Here is a 20870-nt window from a genome sequence, read left to right as displayed (position 1 = left end):
AAATTGAAGATAAGCTGAGTAGGCTGATGGAACTAACATCTTGCAACGGAAGAGCCTTGAATCTAGCGTCGCAGAATCGAATCATCTGTTGGGGCGTATCAAAAATGATGATTGTCAAAGAGGATTGATAATAATGCAATTGAAGATGATGCTCAATAGAATTGAAAGAAAGACCACCTCCGTTGTTTAGTGGTTGCGTTTCTGTTCGATTGCTGCAGGGCTCTCAACTTCCATTCACGGCCACTTCCTTCACCTATTTACCGCTAACCCTTCAAGTTTTAAAGCTTTTGTAACATTGAAGGTCCATAATTTATGGGGGAAAATGACGATGAAAGCGTTCCAATCGATGCCCACGAATATAAACAAGAATTAATTTAGTTACGTTTTATCTAAATACGTCATAGTACACGGTCGCACAACTATTGTGACATCCACATCATTATATAAATCTTCAAACTATATATTTTGGAAAACTAGATGATTGCTAAAAATGATTAGTGTTAGAATTAGTCTCCTATATTAATATTATAAATTTGAAAATTCTTGTAATTCTTTTAGGACTAAAAAAATCTGTGTTTAGAAGTGTTGACGAATCATAACCTCTTTTGGACTGATTTTCAATCAAAATTTGGGAATAGGATAGTAAGGGCTATGAGCCTGTTTTTCTATTTCCAATTATTTTATGATAATGTTTTATTGTCCTTGTTGAATAAATAAATAATCGAATAATAACGCTAGAAGTATTATTCAAACCATGAACTTATCAGCTTCGCTTTATGTGAATAATTGAAAAGATATAAAGCGATGTATGGATGTCATGATAACTAGGCTACTATATATTATTTTGTAATGCTTTAGAATGAGGACGCTTATTTCTCAAGTTTCTTCACTTTGTCTAGTTGGTTTGCTACGCGGAAGGGGAAAGTGAGGAACAAGGAACCTTTACTTGGATTCTGTGTCAATAAGCACCGCCACTGCTGCTTCCTTCTGTTTTGTGAATTCTTTCTTGTTTTCTGTTTGTTGGGTGATTGTGATTCCTACCGCAATCCGATGGGCGGTCAACCGCGATTAGAGACCGGTCTGTGACTACGACAGGAGAGTTGAAGAGCATCTCTGCTATGCACCCACGTTGTAAGCGTTACTTTTGGTCGCCTCTTCATAACAAACGCCCTCTTCCTCACTTATCATTTTCTCTCACACAGTTTCTCATTACTTCTTCCTAGTCATAAACCGCTTCTTTCAATTAATTCAGTGTGGGTCCTTTCTCTTCATCCACAAAAAACTGTCGAACAGCAACCTACGTTTCAAAATATATACAGTCAGGCGCCAAAATACTCAACTCTTCGTCTCACTAAACGCGATTAAACTGTAAAGAGATTCAAATAAGACCGAAAGAATTCTCGACCCACGCCCCATTCTTGAGAGAAGAGCAAACAAGGAGTTGCGCAATATTCATTCCTACTTCTATGTGTGGTCTTCTTCGGTGAGCGAGTATTTCAAAATAATCTCTAGAAGAGAATCTTATTTTCAATGATTTTTGTGGAAGTACAGAGCCCACTCAACCATAAGTGCTGAGACGTTTTTTTTAGTTACGTCCGAAAAAGATTATCCAAACCTTTTTTACTTGTTAGAAATTATTATTATAAACAAACTTGAAGTTTCTCAAGAGTATTTTACATCTTAATAACCCACCTACATGGTCCAGCATTCCTAATCTGGAACAAAGTTTATCTGAATCACAGATTTTAGAACTGATAATCGTGTTGAAACTAAAATGTCGTCTCTTAGATCTTTCGGATCTTTTTTTTTAATTCTTTAACAAATATCGTATGTTTTAAGTCTCGTATTGAAGCTCTTCAGGTCACAATTTATTATTGATCAACTTCGGGGCCTCCGACAATGGACGAGACCAATTAATAATCTACGATTTGAATACAGTAAAGATTCTTACAGTGAACTTATTCTTATCATCCCTCATTTAGTAGCCTATTCATAACAGATTAGAAGCTCAATATCTAGGATAATCCTCCTTTACAGTATTCCATATTTCAACTTGGATACTAAATACATACAGTATTTCTATTTTAAAAAATATAAGTCGAGATGAACTTATTAAAAGTAGGATTTTTCTGCTGAGGGTGATGATCACATGAGCTTTAGGCTTTTTATGTGGGTAATGAGGCGGATGATGATAATAAGATATGAATGGACCCACAGTTTTTAGGTGAATTCCGAACCACCGGAAAGCGATTTATTTTCAACAATCAATTCGAAATTTGGCTGCTCATATTTTGTTTCACCAATTTCCTGCTATGCAACCACCCATCTTTCTATGAAACACTATTGACACAAAAAAACACTAGTGTCTTTCAGATGGAACACAAAAAGCGCGCTTTGTTTCAACCTTCATCATTGGAATAACAACTTCATTAACTGGAAACAAGCGTTTTCGATCTTCTTGGCTTTCTTGGTGTTGTTTGGATAAGTGAATTCCTAATCTCTTCCTTGCATCATTATTACAAAACTCTTTAGAACATCCAATGAATTTCCTCAATTTAAATTAACCTCCAAAGTCATTAGGAGTGAATTGGTTTGAATGTTGGCTGTTTCAAGACCGTTTCTGTCTCATAATTGCATTTAAGATTGTTTTTATCGTAAATCTAATTAAACATTAGATCGAGTGTGGAGTAAAAAGTAATGATTACTCAGAGAAAGCACACGTAAATTACGTAACATGAAATTGGTGATTTTTTCATCCCCTATATTACAGAGAATAACGCTCATACAGCGTTACGTAATTTTGGAGTGCTATTAAGACCATTTTCATCGAGTCGTTTTCGATGATTCTCGTGTCAGAATAGGACACTGATAGATTCATATTAATTCAAACTTATTACTGACTCAAATACAATCAACTTCCAGTTATTCAAATTCACATCCGCACTTGGAAAATACTTAATATATTTTATTTGTAGTAACGAAGCACTTCCAATTGGCAATGCTGTTCATCTTCCAATATTTCAAGATATGATGAAGTTATACAATGATCGCAGGTTTGAACTTTTGAATTGGGAAATGCAACGCATATTTCTAAACGAGCAGCGTTAAGAAATGACATTGCATGAGAGTTGTAACTGGAACGTGAACGATAATATTTTTCTCAAACCAGTTGTAAGACATATAAATTCTGTGTGTGTACATCTAGGTAGCTATTTCCTAATCGGAATTTATGTGGAGTGTAACCTTACGATGAAACTGAAGTCTTCCTATCTGATAGGAGATAATAGTAACCTCCGAATAATGTTAGGTACCATATATAATAAACTTTAAAAATTCTAGGCTACTGCTTTCCAAATACTGTATGGCGAAATGGCCTGAACTTTCTGAATGGAAAAATAAGTTCCATGAGTTTGCATATTGAAAAAATTCGAAGATTAAGTTTATGTAGTTGACAAATGGCAAGTGAGTGAACTCTTCATTTCTTTAAAGGCATATTCAATGTGTAATTGAACAGAACAAAACTATAAATATAAAAAAAATAAAAATCTCAGTACCCTTTTTTAAAATATTTTATCACATGTTTCGGTCATTTATGTCATTTTCAAGTGATATGAATTAAAACAAAACTACTATATGCAGTGAGAATGATAGTTATTCAAGCTGCTCATCTTCTTAATCTCATAAGGTACTGTCTTTGAGAGCTCAAGAAATTAAAGGAAAACTCAGAGTGATAATTAAGTTTCAAGATTGATTGGTTACATTACTAGTGATCAAATAAATACAATAGTAGAAGTAGTTCAAATTATAACAGAGAAATTAAAAATTTCATTGAAAAAGTTTTTTTTTTTAATTTAAGTGATTATCCCTGTTTTGCATGAATAAATGGTTGAGTTGTATGTTGGGCTAGTGCTGACTACTGCCCACTGTCCATGGTAACGGGCCAAAACTGGACACGGCCTGGATAAGCCAATCAGAGCGTGAAGACCTGCGACAAAACCTGTGAAAGAAGAGCTCAGCATCCAGAATAGATGAAAAATCGTGCGTGAGTAATCGACGAGAGCTGTTTTTATGTCGAGGGATCAAAGAAGAGAAGCATGATAAAAGATAGTTTCACTTCTGGTTGACGCTGAGAAAATCGCACCACGAAAGTCGTTATCTGTACTGGACTGTCAACCAATCACAATCACTATACCGTCAATGCAAACAAATAATATCGCCTTCCATTCTCCTCAGATCAATACCTAATACCAGCATACCAGTTGTTTAGTAGCAGATAGTAGATACATTTTCCAGGACTCTGCACCATATAATAGGACTGTAAACAAACACATAACACCTGAGCATTTTTATCTTTGTCTCTAGGGAAAAATTCTTGCTCTTGAAGATGGAGCCCATTCTATTGAAAGCTGATCTGACCTTTCCTATTCTTGATTTTATTTCCTCAGTAATATCCCATTCTTCATTTATTATGGCCCATTTATTATTTACACTTCTTTAAACTTTCCACTGGTGCTTGATTGACATATAGGTGACCTCAATTTATGTTATTATTGCTTATAATCATCAGTTTTGTCTTCTTCACATTGATGTCTAGACCATATTCATTACTACATTCTTCACTGAGAATCAAGTTAATTAAAGTGAGAAGATTCATATAAAAAAGACACTATTTAACTTGCCAAGAGTTTTTTAATGTGTATACTCCAGTTGGTATTTATATAGTTGAACAGTTTATAAAGCTAGAATAATCTGTAATATATTAAAGGAAAGAATTGGCTTCTATGCGTATGGGATAGCGATAGGAAATTCACGAATGACGCATCGTCTGAACTGTTTAACTTGATATTTTGCATAATATATTCTTTATTCACCGAGGATGGTTATAGGCTTATTTTTAGATTTTTCAAGATTTCAGTAGCTCAAGTTTTCAGTTCGTCAAGTTTCAAATTACACCCTTGCGGAGCACGTGTTACCTGCTAGTTTGTCATATACAGTAATAGGATAGCAACTGAAAAACAACATTAGAAGAGAGAAGACATTTGTGAATAAAGTATAAAAAAAGTATTGTATGATTTGTAATAATGCTTTCTCAACTTTCTAAAAGCTGTTCAAATTGGAAGGCAATGATGATTGAATTTGAATTATAATGTTGCATAAGGTATTGAAAATACTTGATGGAACTCCCGTCGTGGTGTTAACCGGCACTCTTTAAAATTGGATACTTGTTTCTTAACGTGCTTGGGCTAATTAGATAATATACAATATAGTTATGGAAATGTTTGAATATCACGTCTCAAAAACCTGTCTTGTCCATTAACATCAATATTTGATGATGCAGAGCCACTATAACGGAGTTTCATTGCAATTTGAATCACGATCAACGTGATTTCGTTCAGCGATCTCCTACAAATACGCGTGTTATAGGTCCACTATAATTCAATTTTATATTATATTTACTCTCATACACCTTGATGACGTTCAAATAATATAATCTATATTGAATTTTGTTATTGCGATTTGCGATTTTAACCAGTATATTATTCTACTGTAATCTTCAAACTACTACAATCGTTTCTACTGTAATAATTTCATTCAAAACCAAATTAAAATATTGATTTTTCGAAAATAACATTATTCTACATATATATACTTCAATTTTATTAGGTCTTTGTGATGAATTCTGAAGAGTGAAATTCCGATGGTCATTTACAAACATACATTTTCTCAAATAGGAAGATAATAATATTCTTTCATTCCAATATTCAGCTCTTGTTGAAATTGTTGAAATTTCCCTCCCACTATTTTATAAATGTATCATTCTACATCTTCAACAAGTGGAATTGAATTTTCACATTTTTCTCAATTTGTTTTATCATTTTCACACACCTTATATTGAAATTATATTTTCATGATTTTAATTTAATTATATTAACATGATTTTGCATGGTTGAATGTGAATAGGCTAATTGAGTGGGAGGTAGATTGATAACTGAGCATTTTTAGATTGAAATTAATATTTCATACTTTTTCAACGACTTCTTTATTCCGCATTCTCCAAACGACGATTCACAATAATCAAGGCGATCTGAACTTTACACACAGCTGCTATAAAGAGTTCTTAATTTTTATCTTTCACATTTAGCCCAGTCAACAAAAGATTATAGAGGGAAAAGTTTGGAACACGATTTTCTTGACTTCGCAGCTCTTTAAAGGATAGTAAGGGAGTAAACATATCAAAAGTCCCCACTCCTACCCCCTTTGCTAAGGGGGTGAGGGTGGTTTGAAAGTACCATATTTTGTTTCTTGCACATAAATATGGAATAATATCCGTCTTTCGCAAATTTTTGTCGAAATTAAAGCTTACAAATTAGCCTACAAATTTCATTCGTAAAATTTTCCCATAAATCTTTTAGTTTTCTAGGTATGACCTCTCGAAGATGTCACATTTTGAAGAAGATCCCTTCCGTCTCCGATATTTTTTTATCTTTTTGGCCTTATAACTTTTAGCGATTGATTGAAAAAATCCGTGCTAATCATGAGTTCATAGAACATCATAATATGATTATATTATTTTCTGCAATTTCAAGAGTTCATACCTAGAAAACTAAAAGAGATTAAATGCTACGAGAGTCTATCAGAGTAGTCTTCGTATCAGAAAAACCTTCTCTAATTGGTTCTTGTGGAATTCATTCATGATTAAAATCTAACAGGCTTTTATGCAACGGGGCCTCAAGTTTTTAATAACCTTTTTGCAGTTTGATAAGCGAGCACAAATAATATAGATGCTGATCTGTTGTGTGTTGCAGAGATGATTATGGTGGGGTGATGATGACTCCGCTGTGGGTGGAGTCGCGGGCCTGGCTGGTGACGGGGGCGGGTGCACCCCTGGCGGCCGTGGTGCTCTGCTGGGCGGTGCTCGTGCTGCGATGCAGCCATGGCAGCACCAACCACTGGCGCCGTCCCCTCGATCCGCTGCTAGTCGCGCTCCTAGTCGAGGCCGTTCTACACCAGGTAATTATTGCAGTCCATCCATTACGAACTTTATGTTTTGTGAACATCCATCCATTACATATGTTTCTTCAAGCTTTAACACTTTAGAAAGCTTCAACTCTCATCAAGCTTTTAGAAAAGATATCAACATTATTCGTCTATGGGTAGATGCATAATGATAATGCAATAATATCAAGTTTTAACACTAGAAAGACAACTTGCAGACTTATTATGAAAAAATGAGAATATTTACTCACTGACTGGAGCGTACTTTCGAATTGCATGCTGAAGTCAGTGAGGAGTGAGTATAACTATTTTCATACTTTTTTCACAATTAATGAAATCTGCAAGTCGTCTTTCTAGTGTTGAAACTTGATAAAATATTGCACTCATAAGTAAGGCTCGTATCTAGCCATAGACGAATGATATTGTTATTTTCTACTATTCAACTGTAGCCTATTTATCTTTTCTAACTGTTCCTTTTTTGTATAATCTAGCTCACAAGCTCAATAGAAAAGGAGTGAAATTCCAAAAACTGTTGCCATTGTATGTTTCGATCAACATCAAGAAGTCACTCCGTTCTTGAATATCATATATTTAAAACAATTCATAATTTGCATAATAATTTGAATTGGTTAAAAAATACTGTAGGCATGTATGCCTACCTTTTTACTTATAGCTTCTATCTAGGTACTTTCAAAAAATGTAAGCTTTAACCAAATACAATCCCTTCCTATAATGTCGCTTCCATAATATACAACCAATTAATTCTATTTGTTCAGTTGCTGAAATTTAGTCTCAAACATTTAAGATAAACAGGAACAATACTCAGAGTAATTGGAAACTGCCTTGTGATTTACAAGGATAGCAAGCTTTCATTTGAGCGATGCTGGGTGGCACTTTGATATAGTTTCCACAAAACACCTGGAAACCTCTTATCTATGAAATCCCCACTACATTTCTTGATACACCTGGTTTCCACAATATTCCAGTAAGCGTTCTAGTTATAATTGTATTGGAGGTAGGCTACCGGAAGCATGTAACTCAAACCTCATGCCATATAGACACGTACTCGAATTATGTGGATTACTTTAACCTGAATCTATTCAAGTACGGTTAAAGTTATCATTATATCAAGTATCAAGTTTATTTTATTTATTTATTTTACAAAACACTATAATGGAGGAAAACCTAGGCAGAGCCTGGTCCATTTCTACATCATCTACGCACACATAGCCTACTGAATTCGTGAAAACCAGGCATCATGTTGAGAAGTCAGCATTGCTTAAATGGACGATTGTTATCTTTGTCAATCACAAATAAAAGCGGTTGACAATGACTGTGAGCAACTACACAACTACTGGAGTCATGAAAACCAACCATGAACCGTTCAAAAAAATAGCCTACGTAAGTAAAACTGTTTCAATTCTATTTCATAAGCTAAAATTGTCACGAGTTATTCATGTAGATGATGCAGTGACCAGGAAAAGATTTGTCTCAATAATACAGATGCAATTTTAAGCCTTATGCAGATGGCTCATTGACTAGGAAAGCTGGGTCCCCATGATGTAGCTGCAATTCCAAGTGACTGTGCATCCATCTAGTAGTGCAAATGATGTGGTTTTGTTCAGGTGGCAGCCTCGCTGCACGCGGGCCTGGCGCTGTTGCGACCCGAGTCGGAGGTGTGGTGTTCGCTGCTGGCCTGGCTTCTGCAGGCTGTCCGGACCATGCAGGCCGGCACTCTGACGTCACTGGCCCTGGCTCGCTGCTTCAGGCATCGGCCTCTGCTCGTCTACCACCTCATCTGCCTCGCCGTGCTCAGCTCGTCGGTCGGAGTTGCCGCTGTCCTCGCACGAGTCAGGCCCTGTCACGCTGAAAGCGATCGCAGGTAAATAACGAAACTTTTCACTGTTCAACCGATTTTCTTTTGTTACCATTTTCTAATTTAATACGTCAATATTTGGTATGATCGGATCCAAATCCCCCTACGATTATTATTGCTAATCAAAATATTGTAACTACAGTTAAGTTATGAAGAAATTAACAAGAAAATACATTACTAACTGTTTCTCCTTCTATTATTACTACTGACCTACCATGACGTTTTTTCGGAACATAAGTTACTTGAAACTGCCATGCCATGTAAAAGTAAGCCCAATTTTTTGGGATAAATTTTCGTTTTCTCAATTATTTTGTGCATTGATTTCAAGAAATGAGTGGAGAATTGATGGAATTGAATTTATTCTCTTTGGAAGAATCATGTGACTTGCTCGTGTGGTCAAGCAAACTTTTCTTCAATAGCAAACAAAAATCCAAGGCAGACTAATTTAGTTTGCTGCTATTCAAACAGTAAATATATTACAATTCAGTAGGAACTTTGAATATATCACGACTTTGGAATTTGAAAAATTGCATTTCTAATACCAACATAGAGATGTTTGCTCAGTGGTAGTTAGAAATGGATTAAATCCATATACATTTCAATCTATACTTATAAAATTCTTATCTCACTCACTCACTCACTCACTGATCACGATTTCTGGAAAACTACTGGACGGATTGTAACAAAACTTAAAATATAGCTTCTTTATAAGTCCTAGGTGCTCACTAAGAAATCTTTTGGCGATATTTTAAATCTAAGGGTGGCTTTTAAGGATTTAAAGTTCGTCTTTTAGCATGTATATTCTTCTCATTCCAATCTCTTAATATAAGGGGTATTCTCAATGTTGGAGATAGCTGGCTAAGTCGAGCTATTCGCTATCTCCAGCTATTTGCTAAGTCTGTGTTAACTCAATGGTACGTTAGAAAAAAATTAACAGATGAGATGGCAGATTGCGCAGGTTTGAGTCCGCTAACTCTAGCTATCTCTGTTAAAGCGGCAGCCATATGTTTATAATCTTACTTTTTCAAACTAACTTTAAGTTATACAAATTACTCGCTTGGATCGCTACTGCAGTTAGCTAAAAGCAGATGGTTTTCTGATGGGGCGTTCACAATCCAGAGTTATCAAATAGCACTTTAGCTGGCTAAAACAAAATTGTGAATATCCCTTATAATTGAAATGCCCATACCATAATTTTGATATAGAACTATAATCTAGAGAGAGTATCTCTTCGAAACAGTTGTTAACTGGTAACTAAATTAATAATTTTGTCAGGTTGGCATTAAGTTGAGTTGACTTTGTTAGGTTGGCACCAAGTTGAAGATTAAAATGCATCTATCGCGGAAAAATTGATTAGGCACTACTACTACTCCAATCAGAGCTATTCCTGGGAATAGCCTATTATATTATTATTTATTTTCCAATCACTTGATAATGCCAAGTGACTATTATTTAGTGCCATGTCGCACATGTCGTGCTAAATAATTTTGAAATGGATACTCATATATTTATAAATATTTTTATTTCTATTCCTGGGAGTATAGATAATTTTTATGTTTCATGAAACAAACTTTTATGACGGGAGTTGCTTCTATCAATAATTGATTATTTATATTTATTATTTATAGGATGAACAATTATTGATCCTATTCTATCAAGACTAATTTTGTTTGTATATCTGACAGATCGCGTAAACTGCTTAAACAATTTCGATGAAATTTTAATTATTCAGTATGATAAATGGAGGGTATTTTTAAAACTTCAGAAGTGTCCGTTGTGGAATCTGTGTGCAAAGAATGAGGAAATTCGGCCAGAATTTAACCTGACGAAAGAAAGGGGTTATTTATTGAAACGGCCAAATAGCTGTTGCTTTTCCTAATGTAAAAATATCTTCCATAGAAGTAAAGCACTTTTACCATGAATCAATTATTCCCAAACATTAGTTGTGTTACCAAAGAAAATAGAAGGTAGCTTTCGATAAAAATATTAGAGAATAAATAAAATATTATTACAGTTGGTTGATATTCACTTGAAACTATCAGTATTCCTCATTAATAGCATCAATGCTCCTCATTCAACCAATGCTGACACAATGATGTGAATCTTACTATAATTTGTTTACATTAGATCAGAATCTGATGAAGATAAGATTATAGCTACTGTTTCGATTTCAAAATTATGATTGCCATTTTTCCTTTTTATGCCAGCTGTTATTAGTTTCGATTTCAATTAGGTTTGACATTTTTGCTTTTTTTGTTATTATTATTATGTGAAATAAGGTCTCATTAAACTAGTAGTTCTGTGAACAGTAGACCTCGCGCTCAGTAAGTTACATTGACCTGTTGTTATGTTTTCTCAAAAATCAATAAATAATTCATCAATTTAAAATGTCTAGGAAAAATCCTAAATAAATATAGAGATTTCTGTTCTATAGCTTCTGTTGTATTGGTTCCTCTGTTGCTCCATGTTTGTACGCAGCCAAGGCCTTGAGAGAGCCAGTTATACTGTCTGTTAATTCCTAATCCGAACTAAATACCACGAGAACCAAGCCTTCTATTGAAAAATCCCTGCTCTGATTAGTTCTCATGAAATTTAATCATGATTGAAATTGAACAGGCTTTTGAGCTACTGGGCCTGATATTTTCATGTTTCAAAATCAGCTAAAAACTATATCGAAAAAAAACATAATATTCCATCAGCTGGTCCTATTTCCTTTCATGATGTCGTTACAACACAAGACACACCTATTGATATTGATATTAATAAATCACAAGTAAATACTAAAGTTGTCAATTTAGATAGAAATTAAATCAAGTTAATTTAATCTAAATTTTCATCCCTAAGCTTTTGGTTTCAAGCTAAGATTAAAGAAAGAAAGAAATCATATAATGGTTGTCAATAGTCAAAGTGATTGAATAAACTCTATACAGAATTATGCAAATTAACATTGAAATATCCACTTGAAAATTCCTACTTTAATATTTATGATAGTAAAGTTTAGGACATGAGAAATCAGCCACATTAAATGTTAGACTAACTACTATTATGAATGGACTCTTATATATAAATGGACTTCCATGGAAGAAATAATCAGTGGATTGCCTGTTTTTACACTTTTGAATAAGTGAAACAAAGAGTAAAGCTGCGTTCAAACCAAAGTTATAAACAAAGTTTAAACATTTGATGAACATAATATGTCAAGTTCCGTTTAATCTAATAGAATCTATAAGTATTAAGTTATTGACATTTTGTTAAGAACTTTGGTGTAAACTACAGTAACTATATTACCTACAGTATGGCCATTGACTGTCACGCTTCTGATTGGTTAGCTCCGTCACATGGTACAAAACCACCATTAAGATTCCAAACAAACTTTCAAGTCCTATCTTATAGCATTAGAAATTTGAAACTTATCACTTCTTTTACCGATTGTAAACATATTTTGAACTCACGATGAGTTTGATATAATATTTTCGAAGGGAAATTGATTATACTTTAATAGCAATAAATAACATTTTAAAAACACTAATAAAGCTTGAAACATTAATTTTCCTTCCTTCGGACTCATCGCAGACCACTTCTAGAGCTTTCGCGGACAACTTATTGGGAACCAGTGATCTAGATAAATATGCAGAAAGATAAATTTCAATTTTATTGTATTTCCTCATCCAATTTATTGGATCGAACTTCAAATAATCCAATTTCAAAATACGTTTTGCGGCTCAATTAAATATAACATTTTATGAAATTTTTAACCGTGATTAAGTAGTACGTCTTGACTTCTATTATTGATTCTCTTCAGTACTGAATACCCTATCCATAACACGTTCAATAATTGGTCAATAGTTATTGATATAATATGGATTTAGAGTTGCATCACCATGAACTTAAGATTTGAAATACTACTAAATATGAATAATAATGGTAATGTGTTTTCTTTCCCAATTGCTTACATGTTTATTAAAATCATTAAGTAGAACTATGGCTAGAACAATTGACTTCTCCACAGTTTATATCCAATGTTGTGTTTAAAATATTTTCGTCAGACTTATTGGCTGCCAACTAATAAAACAAAATATTTGAATGTTATGGAATCTATTGTGATGAGAATTCCATCATAATTCCACAAATAGAGAACTTCATTATTCTTTGTCAATGGAACAAAATTTATTACAATATCATGACATATTTCAAAAGCTTTTTGGAGATTCAGCTTTCAGGTTACGTTACCTACCTTTCATTTTTACTCGCTATTATCTACGAATTACTATTTCAAGATCAAAAACTATATTGAGAATATAGAAAAACATTAAAGAAATAATTATATCGAAGTTAATATTCACAAAAATATGCTTTAATAAGTAAAGGCTAGCAATTTTACTTATAATCGCCTATAAGCTCCATTGTAAAATTCAAATATTTGCAATCTTCATGGCGGCGGCGGGAAAAAAATTCCAATGGCCATACTGTGGGTAATATAGTTACTGTAGTGTAAACCAGCTTAAGCGATAGGCCAGAAATTCCAGAATAAGCAAAAGATCCATGGATACCACAGTCAACAAATTCCAAACGAACTTGATTTGGAATTTAATTTTCAATTGCATCAAGCAAAAGCAAAAATAACATGATCACTGCTAATTTGATAACTGTCAAATATTAATTGCCAATTTCAATATTTTCAATATTTGAAAATATTAATTGCCAATGGATAAAGTCGAGGTCGACTTTTGAGCCCCGCCCAATATTCCACAAAATTCGCTGCAATTAGTCTACTGTTCTATAGAGCACTTCCAACACATCAATTAATTATTCAAATGCTTAGACTCAATAATTTTCATGCCAAGCTGTGGCCTAATTTCTTTACTTATTGCCGAAGAGGGCAGGATCATAAGATGCTCCTAGCAAATAGTGGGTCCGTGATACAAAAATTTGAGCTGAGTCTCATCCCTGAGATAACTTGAGAGGAAAAATTGATCATCCAAGTGGCAGCTGATTGAAACAGAAATTTCCATCGTTTGTTAAAAACTAAAGAGAGGAAGAGAGCAAATTAACAGCTGTGATTATAAAATTTTAAGCAATATAATTTGAAAACATTGCATGATTCAATAAAAATATTCCCTGATGTCAAGATGAGTGCATAAGATCAACTGGGTGACACCATAAGGCATCGCTAACTTGATTGCTTTTTAAAATACGCAGTTGAATGTATATTTCAACAGTGTTGAATATGTTGTTCAAAGCACGGTATTTCGATGTATTATTATAAATATTCTTCTATATACCGTGGTTCAAAGTGAGGTGACAGCAACGCAACTAATCATCACACTTAAGCTGCGTTTACACCGGAGTTAATAACTCAAGTTTTTAACATTTTTGTTATCAATACTGATGTTAATTACAAAAGTTAATAACATCATGTTGAGTTGCGTTTAAAACGGAGTTAATAACTCAAGTTTTTAACATTTTTGTTATCAATACTGATGTTAATTACAAAAGTTAATAACATCATGTTGAGTTGCGTTTACAACGGAGTTAATAACTCAAGTTTTTAACATTTTTGTTATCAACTGATGTTAATTACAAAAGTTAATAACATCATGTTGAGTTGCGTTTACACTGGAGTTAATAATAACTCAAGTTTTTAACATTTTTGTTATCAACTGATGTTAATTACAAAAGTTAATAACATCATGTTGAGTTGCGTTTACACCGGAGTTGATAACATGAGTTATTAATAAAAAGTTTTCAACTTGACTGAATCGACAAAAAATTCTCTTGAAAAAAGTTGATAACTCGTGTTTTCAACAGAAAATTCCTTGTTATTAACAAGATTTATGTTATCCATCGAGAGTCGGTAACTTTTGTTAATAACAGGTTACTATTTTCCCCGCAACCCTCTCGCCCAGCATCCCTACCCTACAACTACAGCTGTTCCCTAATAACTACAGCTGCAGACAAAACACGTGACAAAGTTATTAACTTTTGTTGATAACAAAACTAGCAGCCAAAAGAAAATGTTATTAACTTATGTTGAAAACTTTTGTTTTAAACTCTGGTGTAAACGCATTATAATTTATTTACATTAGATCAGATGAAGATCATTATTTTAATGATCACACACATGTTCCAATTCAAATTTGAAGACAATTTTTTGCTTTTTATCATTTCCGGCTGTTATATCATATGCGATTGTAACGAATTTGGAACAATTAAGGTTATAAATATTTTACAAAATAAATCTGATCTTTTAATTCCCGTAGCGAAGCACTGGTACATTGCTAGTTTGTTATAATGTGGTTCGTTTTGTGATTAAAAGACCAGCTGATTCAATTCAGTTGCTTTCACCGTGCAAACGGCCCTCGACCCTATCAATTATATCAGGGTCGAATTGAATTTTATGGAGTTGAAAGTTGAGAGTTGAGAGTTGGAGTTGAGAGTTGAAGATGAGAGTTGAGAGTTGGAGTTGAGAGTTGTTTTCTCACTGCCGGCGCACAAGTTGTTTTCTGCCGGTAGTGCAATATTCTATTGGTAATATTTATTTTATTAATTTGTATATAAATTACTCCTACTTACTCACTGTACTGGCCACTCGTACCTCAGTCGGTACTACTTGTCCTCAACAACACAGCCTCTCCAACGATTCCAGTCACCAGCGTCAACCTCATTTAGACCCATCTTTCTCATGTCTTTCCGGGCCTGGTACCACCTTCTGGTTTTAGGCCCTCTAGCTAGTCTCCTATGGGATTTGTTACTCAACACACTGCTTGTTAATAAATCCCCTTCTTCCTCAAAGTGTGCTATCATAACCATTTGCTTTTAATCTCACCCACAATACTTAATTTTATGGCAAATAAATGAATGAAATCTCGTTTTTGTCGATAGGTACATAGTGTTCTGGCTGGGGCTACACACTTCTCTGGCGGTTGGTTCGGTGGTGGCGCTGTTCTCGACCTGCTGTCGGCTGACGTCATCAGCATCCTCGTCGGCGTCGACGTCCGACTGTCGCGTGCATCGACGCCAGCTGCTCAACTCGTCTTCGGATCTGTCGTCCGCACTGTCCGACATCTCCATGATATCGACAATGCGCTCGCGCAGCACGCGTGTAGCGCACAGTGTGAGCGACTGCAGCGCACGAGTCACGCACAGTGTGAGCGACTGCAGCGCGCGGGCACGCAGGTGTCTGGTCGAGGAGTTGCTGCGAATCTCGCCGGCCAACGAACAAGGTAATTCATCTTCAACATTCTAGTTCAGATAGAAATGAAATAAAATTTATTTAACCTCAAAATAATACACAAAAACAATACATAATAAATTGAAAAAAATCACTTTAAAGTACAAAAAATACATAATGATAAAATTTCTTAAAATCAATTTGCGTGCTGTTTGTGACAAATCAAATCATTGTAATTTGTAATTTTCCAGAGTTTTCTTCATTTTAGTTTTCTTTATGTTAGAAAGCCTCTCGCTTATAATAACATGAGTATCTGCTTATTTGTAAAATGGCTTAAGCATAATCTACATAAAATTAGTACATTCATTGATGCTTTGTCACTGTCATTTTTTGTGGAACAATAAAACATTTTTATGAATTAAATTGAAGGTGGCAGCCCGCCGATCACCTACCTGGACTCGGGCCCGGACACGAGTCGCCTGCACTACAGCAGCTCGTTTGTGGAGTCTGGCAGTGAGGACTTGGATTACGGTGCCATCGCTGAGCCGTGCTACGGGTCAACCACCAACTCGGCCTCATCCACCAATAGCCGCGCGCCTTGTCTGCACAATTCCGGCACAAGCGTCCGTCAGGAGCTGCCTCTCTGCACTGTCCTCTCCGTGCTTGGCCTCTGCTACTTTGTCAACCATATTCCTGTACTGGTGAGTTCAAATTACATACTATCAACATGCTATTTAACTTGATTGCCTTATTATGACAAAGTATTACCTAGATTCTACATTTCCAGCAATTACCAAGCAAATTTTAAGATGTTTTTTGTATTTTTTCTGTTCAAGTGAATAGAAGATTGATTGATTATTTAACGTTTTTTTAAATTGAATATTACATTTTCCTATTCTGCTATTGAAGGATGAATTAATTGAGTTTGATCTCAATAACGTCAATTGGAAAAATATACAATTTGCCATATTCATATTAACCTAGTGAGGTAATTAGGCTTTCAAAAATTAAAATAGGTTAAAATTCCATCGTCTAAAAATAAATAACTAGTACATGATAAATTATATTATAGATGTATGAAGAAGGAAAATTGTTTGTAACATTAACTTAGTTCATGTAGGACTGAATGGTATTGAGATCCAATCTGATTCAATGATGTGATAGTGTGATAGTGAAGCTCTTCTCTGTCTCAATGCAAGCCAAGATGAGGTTATTATGCTCAAGTATGGATAACGATTGTTGCCTATGAAGATCAATCACAATTGAAATGTCAGTCTAGTCTGGAATAGAACCCGGAACTGTCAGTGAATAGATCAGTTCAAAATGAATTATTAAACTAAATGCATAGAGCTGCACATAAGTTCATATAAGAATCAATTACTGTGAACTGTTGTTCACTAAGACAGTTCTACAATCGATTATAATGTACAAATGAGTTCGCTGGAGTAATTTTGTAATCCATCATTATTATTTTTCAATACAAAATATTTGCGACTGCATATCTGTTGCTCTTTCGAACGAACACAAATCATTGTAGTTGCGAATCAATTTGAGACGCAACAGATAATAAAAACGCGAATAAAAACACCAAAGAATAATAACATTGTCAGTTTCGTTCAGTCGCAGTTAATGGAAGTCCTTGTAACCTTGGAAGACAGTCGACATGTTGTGTCCATTGTCCATTATCAATAGTCTAGTGAGATGTCTATCAGGCTGGTAGGCTACTTGAGCTTAATAAAGTTCAAACGAATCTTACAGATTTTCACATGCAATAAAGAATATTTATTCTCAGTTCCTATTTCTATTCTAGTTATAATAATGCATGCAATTACAAAACAGTCAATAAAAATATAAAATTTGTATCAATCAAGAGGCAAATGATCGTGAAAAGTAAGTTAAATCTTAATATTTCATATGATGGAAATGAATGAAGAATTAGGCTTGATTCATACAGAGGAAAATTTACTATCAATAATTAAATGAAAAAAGAAGTTTTCGAATTGTCTCATATTCTACCGGAGTTCACACTTCAGTAGCACTTCAGTTACTGTAATATCTTCATTTTTGTTCAAATTGCTCTTATTTTTGAGGCAAGAGCTGCATTGGTAGTTCAACACAAAAGTTTGCACTATTTTCCCCATCACTCGTGGAATTCAGGCTCTGTATTAAATTTATATTATCATGTAACGTAATGCAGTTCCACATAGCCCATCATCATTTTATTAGTAGACGGGTGGTTTTCTATTTTCTTTCTCGTATGTGGGTTAATACGTAATAAAGATGAGACAGATAAGATGAGAAAGCTTTCACTGCGAAAGAAAAAATAAAAAAAGACAATGCGTCGAGGTGCAAGAGAGACTGGGGACCGAGTTAAATAAATACGAGCGGATCGCATTACCTTTCAGTACCGAATAAGTCACGGTCATGTTGTGAGAAACAGAAAAAAGTGGGCAGTCAAGACTGAGAGAAACGAAATCGATACGACCACAGATCAAGAATTAGACTCTTCATTTTGGCTAACGGTTAAAAAAACAACCCGATACCTGTGCGAATGCGCTGCTTTGAATTGCTGCTGCTGCTGCTGCTGCTGCTGCTGCTGCTGCTGCTGCTGCTTCATGTCCCACATCGCTGTGCTTCCCAAGACTTGAAACATTTTTATCTCAATCTAGTCTAGTGAGTCATGTTGTTGAAGTCTTGAACTCCAATCAGATTCCAGGCACCTACTTAACATTATATATAGAATAATAAATATGGCAAAGTTTTTATACTGTTATCAATGGATGCAGGAAAGAGGTCTATCTTTATTCATGAATGAAACAAATAAATTGATTTGGGAAAAACCTAGAATATCCATGACATTCAACGAGACAACCCATGAAAATATTTCTTTTCAATTCAACTATTCTACGGAATCCTTGAAAAGTATATTGCTTCTATCAATATAATATTATTTTAATACAGTACATTGCAGTCTACTCTTAAAAGACTAATGAGCAATTTTTCAATATAATAAAGGTATAATTTAATAAGATAGGTCGTTCTCACCAGGACTACTTCTTCTAGCAACTAACTTGAAATTAGCAAAAAATATTAAATAATAACTATATAGGCTTACTAATTTATCATGCATCATATAAATACACAATCATATACAATACAATAAATACAATATACAATAAAATAAATACAATAAATAATACAATATAATAAATAAAAATACAATACAATAAATACACATACAATGATGAAAAAATATTTCACTAATTTCAAAATCATAAATAATTAAGATGAAAAATCAGAACAATAAATTGCTACTTTTAGGGCCGTTCGCACATTCAAAGCTGAATATTACAATACAAAACTGAATTAAATCAACTGGTGGCTTAAACTTAGAATGAAATTATAACGAGCAAGACTTGATGAGAATTCAATCTATGTAGTTTAAAATGAATTCTAGTTTAAATTTAGGCTCTTAGACAGTCTAGTTTACACTTTGATTGCGGTACTTAGGTTGCATTACAGTACTTATGTGTATATAATAATCGTTACTTTCATTTTTGTCTTCTCAATATATTCAGAGCTGAAAACGAAAAGAAAAGGCAGTAATTAGCCAGGTTTTCTTCGTCGAATGGGCCGGTAATTAGAGAATGCGTCTGTGCGAGATTCTCTGTCGGCAGTTGGCCCACTTGCTTCGCGAGCGTCTCTCTTCAAAGCACTCACTCAACAGTCAACACACCAACTAACTTCCGACAGGTCGTCATGCAAGTGTGCGTGCAGCGCACGCGCCAAAGACACTATTTAGTACGACAAATGTCATAATAAAACCGAATTTGATTCTATATCCTAAATAAATAGAATCTGCGGTTCCTCTTATGGAAACAACAGTTTTTTGCACTTGACTGCAGAGTATACTGCTGTAGTAATAAACACCAACATTTTTCAATTAAAAAATTCCATTATCATACATTGGATAATACCCTTTTGCTAATGATTCAAGAATAGTAGAGTCACAGTCATCAGTATGGGGTCGATTCTGATCACCAGATAATAAGATCTTATATAATAGGAGAGAGTAGGGTTGTGTTTGTTTGTGTGTTCGTTTGTTCGTTTGTTTGCATCAAAACATGTCAACTTGTGGATTGCATACCGGAAAAACGGGAATGATTTAGATCTCCAAATTTTTAACATAGATTCTAAAAATATCAATGTCATGCACCTGGAAGCCCAAATTTCAATTTTCCTTCTAGATTTTTCAGAATTAATGTTCAAATTCATCTATGCTACCGTACATGAAGTTCCATAGCCCAAAGTGTGTTTTTTTATGAGGAGGTTATAATGCTGTTACAAGACTAACATTTTCGAACAGCAGTGTAGCGCAACGGTAAAACGCTAGCTTACGGAGTGATGGTTCCTGGGTTCGAATCTCGATGCTTCCCAATTTTTTTGTTCTTAATTTTTTCCCTCAAAACGTATTATTATCAATTATTCTTTGAAGGAATTTGTTTTCATCACAATTGAACTTGGATTTTATCAAATAATTATTTTTATTGTAAAATTTTGCCACCAGTACAAATGAAATGCACATAGTCTTCATGCTGTAGGCCTATCATTGGCCTTCGTTTGTACCATTCGTGATGTAGGAAAATTATGTTTGACACATCATCACGTCTGAATTACTGGACTGATTGATTTGAAATTTTGCATAAAGATTCTTCATTAACCGAGGATGGTTATAGGCCTATTTTCAAATTTCAAATTTTTTATTACGTCAAGTTTTCATTCTGCAGTTTTAAAATAGACCCTTGCGAAGCACGGGTTACCTACTAG

The 20870-nt window shown here is 34.3% G+C and overlaps 1 protein-coding gene across 3 annotated transcripts in view; it reads left to right on the top strand.

Moving 5' to 3' along the window:
- LOC111049349 overlaps positions 1 to 20870 on the top strand; it is a 106833-nt gene that overhangs the window by 20356 nt on the left and 65607 nt on the right. For all 3 annotated transcript variants that reach the window (XR_005572278.1, XM_022335394.2, XM_039436460.1), the window contains 4 exons: positions 6807 to 7011; positions 8622 to 8878; positions 15755 to 16095; positions 16473 to 16744. Coding sequence is in view for 2 of the 3 variants with exons in the window: in XM_022335394.2 (XP_022191086.2) it covers positions 6826 to 7011; positions 8622 to 8878; positions 15755 to 16095; positions 16473 to 16744 (1056 nt within the window). In the remaining variant the exon portion in view is untranslated. The remainder of the gene's footprint in view (positions 1 to 6806; positions 7012 to 8621; positions 8879 to 15754; positions 16096 to 16472; positions 16745 to 20870) is intronic.

This window comes from Nilaparvata lugens, chromosome 1 (assembly GCF_014356525.2).
Source record: "Nilaparvata lugens isolate BPH chromosome 1, ASM1435652v1, whole genome shotgun sequence".
Lineage (NCBI taxonomy): Eukaryota > Metazoa > Arthropoda > Insecta > Hemiptera > Delphacidae > Nilaparvata > Nilaparvata lugens.
This window is presented reverse-complemented; position numbering and strand designations above follow the sequence as displayed.